A 13,058-nucleotide genomic window follows, 5' to 3' on the forward strand; every position below is an offset into this window, starting at 1 on the left:
TAGCTATCACATCTCTTAGAAGAGTAAGTGAAATACAAGCATTTACTATACAAGAACCCTTTATACAAACACATAAACATAAAGTGGTTCTCTGTACAAATCCCAAATTCTTACCAAAAGTTATATCACCGTTCCACCTAAACCAAACGGTGGAACTCCCAGTCTTTTTTCCACAACCAGACTCAGTAGCCGAAAGAGCCTTACATACGTAAGACATCAAAAGAGCACTAATGTATTACATTGATAGAACAAAACAATTTCGCTAGACAAAACAATTGTGTGTAGCCTTCCAAAAACCTCATGCAGGAAATCCAATATCCAAACAAGGCATTGCCAGATGGATAGTGAAATGTATTCAGACCTGCTATAATAAAGCAAAAAGAGATCTACCTATTACGCCAAAGGCGCACTCCACTAGGAAGAAAGGCACCACAATGGCCTTTCTAGGAAATATACCTATGACAGAAATCTGTAAGGCAGCCACATGGTCTACGCCTCATACATTCACAAAACATTACTGTGTAGATGTGTTAACAACACAACAAGCCACAGTAGGACAAGCTGTATTACGAACATTATTTCAGACACCTTTAACTCCAACAGGCTAAGCCACCGCTTTTGGGGAGATAACTGCTTACTAGTCTACCCACAGCATGTGTATCTGCAGCTACACATGCCATTGAATGGAAAATGTCACTTACCCAGTGTACATCTGTTCGTGGCATGAGATGCTGCAGATTCACATGCGCCCTCCCGCCTTCCCGGGAGCCTGTAGCCATTATAAGTTGATGAAACTTGTACATTTGTAAATTTGTAAATATATACTATTTTTATACACATTATGTACATACATACTCACTCCATTGCATGGGCACTTTTACTATATACACAACTCCTACCTCACCCTATGCGGGGAAAACAATCTAAGATGGAGTCGACGCCCATGCACAATGGACCCGAAAGGGAGGAGTCCCTCAGTCTCGTGACTCGAAAAGACTTCTTCGAAGAAAAACAACTTGTAACACTCCGAGCCCAACACTAGATGGCAGGATAATGCGCAGCACGTGAATCTGCAGTGTCTCATGCCACGAACAGATGTACACTGGGTAAGTGACATTTTCCATATATATATATATATATATGGATGTTCAGTATATATGTGTACATAGATTTATGTATATGTTTGAAGTTCATAATACAAGATTTATGAGCTAGCTATTTGATACAGGTTGTAAAGGATTTCTATGCTCGCACCCTCCATCCACTGTGAGTATGTTTTATCAACAGTACTGCTGACTATTGAGATTCAAGCATGTGAATTTATGAAAGATCCAATACTGGATAAGAAAACAAGTTACTTACCTATAGCTACAGTTATCCAGTATTGGTATCTTTCATAAATTCACATGTGACCCACCCTCCTCCCCTTAGACGCTCGCATTTCCTCTCAGGTTATAATCTTTTCACTCTGGTGCTGGAAAATCTGAGGGAAGGAGCTTCTCTGGAGGGTGCTGGTGCCTGATTGGCTAGCAGGCAGGTTTGGGTCCTTTTCACAAAAGGACTTGGATAGGCTATATGAGTGGCTGGTATTTCCATTATAGCCTATAGGAAAAATAATGTATTTGTTAATTATTGCTATTTTATGTACCGTGGGACTCTCACTTCGACGACGGGGATGATTCAAGCATGTGAATTTATGAAAGATACCAATACTGGATAACTGTAGTTACAGGTAAGTAACTTGTTTTTTTTCTGCCAAATGTCACTGTACCATTTTAATCAAACCATTGCCCTACCAATTTTCTTTCCACAATCTCAGTTGGTTGCAGAAAGAGCTTTGCACACAATTGTATTACATTGATCGTACTAAATCTGTTGGGAAACCAAAACAACTCTCTTTTTCACATTTGCTAAACCCCATTTGGGCAAATCAAAATCTTGGCTTGCACGATGTATAGTGAAGTTTATCCAGTTCTGTTATGCCAACACTAAATGTGCACCCCACCCTGTGCCTAGAGCATATTCCATTTGTGAAAAGAAGCCACTGTACCTTCCCAGGCAACTCACCACTTTCAGACATCTTTGTCACCTACATGGTCTACACCAGCACTTTCAAACAGCAGTCCTGTGTAAACATTCATACTCGAAAAGAGGCACAGCTTGGGCAAACAGTCCTTTTTATTTCCAGCATTTGCTTAATCTGATTACCTGTAACTATTGGTTTGTAGCTTTGTGTGGAAGTCATTTATAAAAAGGGAACTCTTTTCTTCTTGATAATGTTTTACCAAAGCAATATCTGTTTGTTCCACATTTTTACTTCCAGTCACCATATGTCGATTATTTTTTCTTTGGAGAGGAACTCTGGTTGTATTTAAAATACAGTTCTGTATTCTAGATATAAATATGGATGCATTATAAGTGTCTTCGTGTTAAAAGATACCCAGTGCAACACAGCTCTACACGTGTTAAAGAAATGCTACCTCCAAAGCCATGTGTTTCTTCTTTAAGTATTCTAGGAATATACATTTTTAAAGACAAAATCTGCAAGATTTATTTAATAGCTGGAAGTTTAAACAAACATCTTTGGCATGCAAAAGGCAGGGTTTTCATTGCTTGCGTTTTTCAGCAAGCTGGCGTGTTAAACAAGGGTCAGATTCAACGCAAAGATCCTCAATACTGCCTACTCTGGAAATGGAGTCCTAGTTAAGTTGTTGACTTGCACATACGTTTGGTCCACTGTGGAAGTAGCTGTGTTCAACACCAATTTGTTCGGTCCACTGGTGTAGCTGCTGGGTTGGCACTGGCTCAATGTTCACTTTAAATCTGAGCATGTGTTGAATGAATAGTTGTTTGGTTTATGGTGAAACTGATATATTTCTCGTAGTGATATCTCGTTTTTCCTTATTTGGTTTTGTCAATCATGAAGTTACAGTATGTGAATAATTCAATCTGTATAACACTTCTTTGCAGGAGAAAAACTCATTCCTCAATTACAACGTCTCCTGTATCCTTACGATGCCTCAGTACATGCGGCAGGGATATGGGAAAATGCTAATTGATTTCAGTAAGTAAAAAGCAATTAAAAAAAGTAACTGCTGTTGGTTATTGTTTCATCTGGTTTGATATTTGGTTCCTTGTCGGACCTGTATGTTGGGCAAGTCTTGAAAATGCATGTTGTCAAATGTCTTCCCCACCACTACTTTTTCTAGTTTAACTAGATATAGAAAGCCTGACTTGCTAATGTGTATTCATATGACTAAATCGATTGCAAAGTCTCCACTCTTCCTTTGTAATGGTACTCCACACCTTTCCAACCACATCTAATTGCTTAGCTATTTGACACATAAACCTAACATTCCTTCATTCATTCAAGAGTCACACTGAGAGTGACAACTCAGTAAATTAATACACCCACTGCAAAGAACCTGTAGATTACATGTTTGAATCACAGTGGTATGTTCTTTCATCATAGCAATGTTGATAAAACTCATACCATATAGCTGGAAAATAGGAATTCTCGTTATTTCTTTCAGGGGAATCATGCTTATGAGCACTGATATCATGAGCACTGATTGCCCGTCTATGCAAAGGACCCAGTATTGTAAGGAAAACAGTCTTGCTAAATATGAAAGCAATGAATCTTTCCGACTTCATTCCTCATTTTTAAATAGCGCTATTCCACCTCAAAGGGATTTTAAACACGTTAATACAGCGTTCACATCGAACTGGATCATATAATTATTATGAACCTTATACAGGCCTCTATACTAGGAAAAGGCTCTAGACTCCTTATAATTTCCTTTACCAACTGAGCTCAGATTTCCAGACAAATCAGCCTTCTTTACTTAATGTTTTCCTGAATTGCGGTGCGGCAACTGAAACGTTGCTTCAGCCCATTCATGTAGAGAGACCTTTTCTAAACCCCTTAAAGAAAGTTGGATAGTCTAATAGATGTACAGTTGCACAAACATTCGCCTTCCTGGCAAGCCTCAATTTAGGTAGCGGGGCTCTTCTCACGGAATAGCCCCATTAATTAGATTTATGAGTTTTGGGTGAAAGCTGAGCCGCCCTGCACTTAACTGTTTTCTGGAGTGACTTTCTGTGCGTGTACCCGTTGGAGGTTTCCCTTTTACTATGCTAGTCTGCATCAGAGCTCAAATGGCTGGGGACGCCTAAAATCTAGTCTTATTGGGTGAGTGGCTGATGCTTTCTTAACCCAGGCTGCGTAGTGACAGACTGTGGACGCATCATGTTTACAGTTGTGAGGGCAAACTTTTTTTTTTTTAATTTGTTCCCTTTGGGGCGACTGCTTACAGGTTGTTCTCTAGAAATGGTCCCTTCATTTCCCTATAATCAGTGTCCTTGGCTTCCATATCTGGGACATGTATGAGGGATTCCTGTGACTTGTGAAGGGGGTGGGAGTCTGCATGTAACGAGTGGTGAGTGCTAGGTTCTATTGGACTGTGTGGGCACTTCACCAGATATTGTTTTATTTTTTTATGGGGGGGGGGAGGGGCTGGTTTGACAGTGGAGTTGTCGCTGTCATTAACAGAAAAGAAGCTTTCAGAAGTACAAGTGCGAGAAAGGCTTTAGCTCCACCCACATATGAATACCCTTTAGTATAACATTTAATTTGATATGCATTTTGTGCTTGGACTGAAAACGAGTGCTTGGATTGCACTTTTTGTCTTTTGAGAAAGTTTATGTTCAGTACATCAGGCCTGGTGTTTTTTATGGTGTCAAACCAAACATGAAGGCTTCAGCTATGAAACATTAATTATGAAAGTTATGATAAAGGCATTTGATCAGGTTTATTTATTGTAAAATGCATGTGTAAACATCAACAAGTATTTAACCCCTTCGCTGCCAGGCCTTTTCCCCCTCAGGTGCCAGGCCTTTTTTAGGCTATTTGGGGCAGGGCGCGCTTAGGCCCTCATAACTTTTTGTCCACATAAGCTACCCATGCCCACCCACGCCAAATTTGCGTCCTTTTTTTCCAACACCCTAGGGATTCTAGAGGTACCCAGACTTTGTAGGTTCCCCTGAAGGAGGCCAAGAAATTAGCCAAAATACAGTGAACATTTCGTTTTTTTTTTTGAAGAAAAAAAAATGGGGGAAAAGGGCTGCAGAAGAAGGCTTGTGGTTTTTCCCCTGAAAATGGCATCAACAAAGGGTTTGCGGTGCTAAAATCACCACCTTCCCAGCTTTCACGAACATGCAGACTTGAATCAGAAAACCCAATTTTTCAACACAATTTTGGCATTTTACTGGGACGTACGCCATTTTTACCATTTTTTTTTGCTTTTAGCCTCCTTCCAGTCAGTGACTGAAATGGGTGTGAAACCAATGCTGGATCCCAGAAACCTAAACATTTCTGAAAAATAGACAAAATTCTGAATTCAGCAATGGGTAATTGGTGTAGATCCTACAAGGGTTTCCTACAGAAAATAACAATTGAAATAAAAAAAAAATTGAAATTGAGGTGAAAAAAACAGCCATTTTTCTCTGTTTTACTGTGTAACTTTTTCCTGCGATGTCAGATTTTTGAAAGCAATATACGTCTGCTGGACTCTTCTGGGTGCGGGGATATATAGGGCTTGTAGGTTCATCAAGAACCCTAGCTACCCAGAGCCAATAAATGAGCTGCACCTTGCAGTGGGTTTTTATTCTATACCAGGTATACAGCAATTCATTTGCTGAAATATAAAGAGTGAAAAATAGGTATCAAGAAAACCTTTCTATTTCCAAAATGGGCACAAGATAAGGTGTGGAGGAGCAGTGGGTATTTGCACATCTCTGAATTCCGGGGTGCCCATACTGTTGAAGTAAGCCTCAGCAAGGCCTTCTAGTGCAAGGGGTTCACCTTTCTTTGCACAAAGTCCTCAGACCATGTCGGAAGAAGTTGGCACAGAAACTGAAATAAAAGACAAAAGTTTATTAACCTCATGAGGTGGTACTACAGTTCAAACAGCACCCTTCGGTAATGTTTGAAGTAGCACACTGAACTGAGAGAGCATGGTTCTTTTATACCCACGCAGGGGCTAAAAGGAGGTGGTACAATTATAGAAGCAAGACTTGCATACATGTAAGGTCATGTGGAAATGCACAGTCGACAGGTAGGAGGAGCTAACAGTTTTCAAGGACTAACAGCTGCAGACCTTACTGAGCATGTGCGAAAGTGGGACATGCTAAATATAACTTGTCACTAGGCAGATTTTCAAGAGTAGTTAACAGAAAGGTAGGACAGAGCACATGGTGAGCACATGGCAGCATGTGGCAGAGAAAATGGCTGCCATGAATACAAAATGGATTCCGCGAAATGTTCACAATAGTTACTAAATACAAGATGTCTTCTGCTAATGCTTAATCTAATCGCTGCTAAACTACAACAATACTAGCATGTGAATTACAGGGCATTTCTCAAATAAACACCTTTTTTTACACACCGTCCTATATTTGGAAGGAAAAAATGTAGAGAAAGACAAGGGGCAATAACACTTGGTTTGCTATTCTATGTTCCCCCCCAAGTCTCCCGATAATAATGGTACCTCACTTGTGTGGGTAGGCCTAGCACCCGTGACAAGAAATGTCCCAAAACACAATGTGGACACATCACATTTTTCTAAAGAAAACAGAGGTGTTTTTTTGCAAAGTGCCTACCTGTGGATTTTGGCCTCTAGCTCAATGGGCACCTGGGGAAACCTACCAAACCTGTGTTTTTTTCAAAACTAGAGACCTAGGGGAATCCAAGATGGTGACTTGTGGGGCTCTCACCAGGTTCTGTTACCCAGAATGCTTTGCAAACCTCAAAATGTGGCCAAAAAAAACACTTTTTCCTCACATTTCGGTGATAGAAAGTTCTGGAATCTGAGAGGAGCCACAAATTTCCTTCCACACAGCGTTCCCCCAAGTCTCCCGATAAGAATTATACCTCACTTGTGTGGGTGGGCCAGGTGCCTGCAACAGAAAAAGGCCAAAAACTTGTAGAGATTGAGGGGATAGCACAGCGAGTTAATAAGCACATATTTTATTTTTATACATCTTTAGGCTGACTCTGCTTTGGGGACCCACACAAGTGAAGTGTCATTTTTCTTGGGAGACTGAGGGGGAATACTGGGGAGTAGGAATTTTGTGCTGGAGCGGTGACCCTACAAAGAAAAGTCAGGAAAATATGCTTTTTTAAGCAAATTTTGAGGTTTGCAGAGGAGTATGGGTAAGAAAATGTTGCGGGATTCACGTAAGCCACCCCTCCCTGGACTCCTTGGGGTGTCTAGTTTTTTTAAAAAAAAGTCTGTGTTTGGTAGGTTTTCCTAGATGAAGGCCGCACCCAGGACTAAAAACATAGGTGTCCACTCCCTCCCCAACCCCCCCCCCCCCCACCCAAACACAGGTAGTTTTGTAATACATCATTTTGATGTATCCACGCACGTCTGTGATGTGCCAAACACTAAAATTGTGAAAAGAAGCACACTTAAGTTATGTGAAAAAGACCCCTCACCCACCAACCAAGTTGGTGGCATGCTTCATCATCGGGGTCCCACCTGAGACACCTAGCGTGTCACAAGTGTGCTGCGACACCTGATTACAGCGGAGCAGGTTTTGTCATTTTTACCACACATACTGGTTGGATTTGGCACAAAAGTGAGTGATGATTCAGTAGATCAAATTTTATTAACAAGAGATTTCCAAAAAGTGAAATGCACTGTTAATAACGGAGAGGCGAAAAAACTGAACCAGTGACTCACAGCTCGTGAGCTGTAAAGCCGCGTCAAGGCACCAACCGTTTTATAGTCCATTCACACACCTTTCATACATGAGATGCACAAGACCATTCACCCCGCCAGCCACGGGCCCAGCTAATTACAACACTCGCATTGACAGACAGCGCCGCTCAAGGGCCTATCCCTTACATATGCCCACATACCTGATACTGCAGTCACACTAGCTGATGGGAGTGTGTGGACTGATGTTTGGCTGGCTCCGCCAGCCAAGCGCCACCCCAAGCACACCGCCATCACTATTTTTTTTTTGGTTTATAAACAACAAAGAGACCACTAACTAAATATAACATAAGTACAAAACTACAAACACAAAAGCTCTAACTAAATACATGACGGTAATGCCAACCGTGAAACTGAACATATGAAAAGATAAAATAGGCAGTTCACGCTCAAGTTATTTCCCAAAACATTTTCTTTGTGTGGTAACTTCTGAAACAGCCAGTCACACACAGCCCAGGCTTTGAAGAGCAATCAGGGCAGTACATCCAGCTCTCCCTCCGGATACCTCTTCAGGCACATACTCTAAATTTCTTAGTGGGCAAGTCTATTTTGGGAGTGGGAGGAATGTGATCTGGAAAGTGGCGATCTTTCAATCTAGCCACATCCTCCACCACTGCTACTCTAGGAACTCTTGCCTATTTCACCACTATCAGGCTCCCTATCACAGACTCCTGAAATTTAACAAATTTCATCCTGGACTCAGGTGAACAATCCTTGAACACAATCAAAGCATTAAAAGTTGTCAAATGGAATAAATGTAGGGCCAACTTTTTATACCACACGCAAGACTTACGAAGAGCAGTGTAAGGTTCCAACCTCTGATCTACTCTATCAACACCACCCATGTGCCTATTGTAGTCCAAAATGCACGCAGGTTTGCACACTTCGGTAACCTGACCCCAAACAGTCACAGGGGAAGTACTCTCATCATGGATGGTAGTTAGCATGTACACATCCCTCCTGTCTGAAAATTTCAGAGCTAGCAGCTCATTATTCCGCAAGACACTGCACTGTCCCCTCTCAAGTTTTTTTGCAGACAAGCTCCCTTGGATAGCCTTTCCGATTAGAATGGATTGTGCCACAAGCAACAGTGTCCACTCTGAAAAACTCCTTTAACAGCTACACTCCAGTATAGAAATTATCTACGTACAAATGGTGACCTTTGTTAAACAGTCGTCTACCAAGTTCCCACACAATTTTCTCGCTAACTCCAAAAGTGGGCGGACAACCAGGAGGGTCAATACTGAATCCTTACCAGTGTAGACCCGGAAATTATACACGTATCCTGTAGTACTGTCTGACAGCATATACAATTTAATTCCATACCGTGCCCTCTTACTAGGAATGTACTGCTTAAAAACTAAACGCCCCTTGAAAAGGACCAAAAACTCGTCCACACTTATTTCTTTGCCTAGAACATAGACCTCTGAAAACCGATCTACAAAATGACCAAGGACAGACCTAATCTTAAAAAGACGGTCACAATCAGAGTGATCTCGTGGCAAGGCTAAAGCAATTTCTACAAAATGCAGCATACGATGAAGAAGCAAATAGCGATTGCGTGTCATAGTTGCAGGAAATATAGCCGTTTCCATCAAGAGACTAGTAGACCAATAAGAAGCCAGTGACGGCTTCCTTATGAATCCCATCAAAAAAGTCCAGCCTAAAAACTTGTTCATTTCTTCCAGATATGTGGGAGCCCACGGAGTAGCTCTAGACTGACTGAGGCCTAAGTCTGGCAGTGTTGTCCCTCAAGTATTGCTCTACATACAAATTAGTCTGCTCCACAATCTCTTCGAAAAATACATCGTCCATAAACAAGTGAAAGAAATTGACAGGCAAAAAGTTTTCCGTATTGACTCTGCACCCTGGGAGACCAGTAAATTCAGGTAACTGTGGCGGCTCCATGTTTAGGGCAATCCAGGTGTCAGGTCTTCCCCCTTCAGCCCCATGCTGCTGCACCCTTGGAACATCAATGTCCTCCTTTAAAACAGGCCCTTCATCTGCACTGAGAGTGGCTTCCTCATCAGAAGAATCCTCACGGACAGAAAACTCACTGCCAGAATCTCTCACTTCCTCCTCTGCGTCAGTCTCGTAATCATGGTCTGAAGACGACTCAAAAAGCATGCCCGCAACCTGCTGAGCGGTCACTCTGCAGCCAGCCATGATCCTTTCTAACAACAAATGGATTGCCAACAACAACCAGCACTAAAATAAGCAATAAACAAAGTGTAGCTTTATCACAAAGAGTTATGTACTAAAAAAACTATACCACTCACTTGCCTGAAAAAGCTACTCACCAACAACTACTCTGCACAGTCACAGCAATCACCAATGATATCCCACTAAAAAGAAAAAAGAAAATTAGACATATGACAACACAAAAATCATTGTGCTCAAATCTCAGGACAATTTCACACACAATCCTGCATTTAGTACACCATCTACAAACATGTCATTCATGCATGTCAACAATACTCCTTTGGAGTAAATTGCTTTTACTTACCTAAAACATGCAACTATGCAAACCACAGGACTACTACTGCCTAAACCGCAAGGATCCACAGCAAAGGAAGCAAAAGCTTTGAACTAGAACAAAAAGAAGAAATAAACTCTTATAATCACAAATACAAATACTTCGCCAGTTGACAAACACCCCGCCACCAAGAACTTGACCCTGGTGACTAAGTGGCTGCTACCCCCCTTGGGAGCAGATGGGCCTAAAATAAATAGCCCGCTTTGCCCCCAAAGGGGGCAGAAATGGCCAACAGCTCTGTACCCTGTTTGGGGGGGCGACCCTTGCCAAAGGGGGTGCCCCAGCACAAAAAAAACTAAGGGGAATAAAAAAATAAAAATAAATTCCCTCACGTCTTGGGGGCAGATAGGCCTAAAAAAAAAATAGCCCTATCTGCCCCCAAGGGGAGCAAAAATGGCCATCAGTAATGTGCCCCCACGGCTGATCTGCCCCCGGGGGGGCTGAAACAGGATTTATAATTGCCCCCCCCCCCCCCCCCCAGGGGAGCGACCCTTGCCCAAGTGGTCGCTCCCCTAAATCTCATGCAAAAAGAGTCCCTGTTGCCTAGTGGGGATTCCTGCTCCACGATCGCTGCCCATGCCCGCGATCGTGGAGCAGGAATCTACTTAAAACAGGCACAGGGGGAAAGGAAAAACTCTTTACTTTTACCTTGTCTGTTTTCCCCCCAAAACCCCCAAAAAGAGAAGGACTCACCTTTCTGAGGTCCTCTCGCTAAATGCGCTGGAAGCAAATGGCTTCCAGCTCGTCCTTGGCAGCTTCTGATGACGTTGGTGCGCTGTGAGTGCGCTGATGTCATCAGATTACTGAGGGGGGGTCAAGGGGTGGAAGGGGAAGCAATTCCCCTTCCATCCTCGACTGGGGGGTGTGGGTGGGAGGCCCACAGGAGGAGCACTAGTACTCCTCCCGTGGGCCGTGTGCAGGACAAGCTGGTCTTGTCCAGGGCACAAGGGAACAGTGTGCCTGGAAGAGACCAGCTCGCCCGCAGCACCCTGGGGGTTAAAGGTGGATTGCTATTATTCTGTATTAAGGCCTTCAAAGAAGTATATTTTGTTACATGATTTCTGCACAGGGCTGCGCACAAATCACTCACTGTTAAGGAAAACATTAATTTCTATCAAACCAAGAAATACATCTGTGCATTTTTAGCCTTTGATTATTATTTTATTTTTTAATCTACTGTTGTGTTATTATGTAGGTCAGTGCCAAGACACCTTGGGGTAGTTGAGCTCTATACAATGTTTACAATATAATAATATAGAATCCCACAAATTATCTTGAATTATGTCCACTGCTATAGGTCTGATCTGTTCATTGTAAAAGGCTATGACAGTATGTATGACTCTTATTTATTGTGAAAAGCAATTATAAAAGCAGATAGCGCATTAAATCTTACAGATTACTTTAGTTGCTAACGATTTTGGTGTTCATCACCCTCTTGGACAAACTTTGAGGGTTGAAGAGTTTCCCTGTGCTAATTCATATTAGTCTATTTTGAGAAGAGTTGCATATTGTTTTGGCAAATGTAATTTTGTACATATTTGTATTTTATTGCTGTATGACTGGCGGCTGCCTTGTGACAACGCAGTTGTGCAATACAGTAAGCCTGAGTATGGTGACAAGTCAATGATGAAGGCTATAGTAGTGATTGGTTCCCTGTGAAAGTTACACTTGATGCAACAGGGTTGATCTGTTAATTAAGAGAAGCTATGATGAAGACAGTAGGCATGGCTTTTTTATTGTGAAAAACAAATTTATTAAATCCACTATGCCTTCAATGGTGGGCTTTTATTACACCACATTACAGGCTGCAGATAAGTATTTTGTTACATGAAATCTCATAGATTAAAGTTGCAGGCGAGGGGTTGGTATTTGTGAACAACTCAAACCATGGGGATAGGAGATGTGTAATATGATTCTTTATTGGGCTGTCTGAGAAGAGATTTTTATCTTGTTATGACAGTTGTTATTTTGTACATATTTACAATTTTATTTCTGTGTACCTGGTGGTTGCCTTGTGGGAAACCTTATGCTAAGTGAATGCCTCAGTTGGCTATGGTGACAAGCCAGTGATAGCCTATAGATCTGATTGGTTAATTGGTACAACTTAATGTCAGATGCCATGGGTTTCATTATTTTTGTAAGAAAAGTTATTAAAAAGGTCCCACATATCTGAGGTTAAATCACAGGACAGAACGAGGTAGAAAGGAATTCTTCAGGAAGGCATCCGAAAAGGGGTACTTCACACTGAAAACATTTGGTTTGGATGCAGTACGCTTCTGGCTTTAATTCCAGTGTGTTGTACCCCTTCTTGGATGCCTCCCTGAAGGTTTCCTCCTGGCCTCCGTCTATCGGGCAGAGGGGATGCAATTTAGTTAGACATGCAGTCCCTCCCAGTCACTGTTGTTCATCTTCCATTAAGCTGCGTTTTCGGAATTGGATGACTTAACTGCTCTTAATGTGTTGCTTCTGCCTTGGATTGTTTCCTTTAGCCCAAAACCTTTTGGCTTGCTTTCAGGTTAGTTCTGGCCTTGATGTACTTCCTTTCCAATTTCTTTGTGCTATTTAGCTGAACTCTTGAAGTTGCATTTTAAAAAAATGGCTTTTGACAACCTGTTTTCATGATGCCCCTGGTCAATTTAACCGGAAGGGCTGAAACAGCGACACATTCATTATATTATGGATTGCACTAACTGTTGGAAATATTTCATCTATAGCTAGATATCTTCAGTTTATTGACTGAC

The 13,058-nt window shown here is 41.8% G+C and overlaps 1 protein-coding gene across 6 annotated transcripts in view; it reads left to right on the forward strand.

Moving 5' to 3' along the window:
• The window catches only part of KAT7 (lysine acetyltransferase 7), a 683,237-nt gene that overhangs the window by 465,494 nt on the left and 204,685 nt on the right, over positions 1-13,058 (forward strand). For all 6 annotated transcript variants that reach the window (XM_069237807.1, XM_069237810.1, XM_069237811.1 and 3 more), the window contains one exon: positions 2,971-3,064. In XM_069237807.1, the coding sequence (XP_069093908.1) occupies positions 2,971-3,064 (94 nt within the window). The remainder of the gene's footprint in view (positions 1-2,970; positions 3,065-13,058) is intronic.

The sequence above is a fragment of the Pleurodeles waltl genome, chromosome 6, assembly GCF_031143425.1.
Source record: "Pleurodeles waltl isolate 20211129_DDA chromosome 6, aPleWal1.hap1.20221129, whole genome shotgun sequence".
Lineage (NCBI taxonomy): Eukaryota > Metazoa > Chordata > Amphibia > Caudata > Salamandridae > Pleurodeles > Pleurodeles waltl.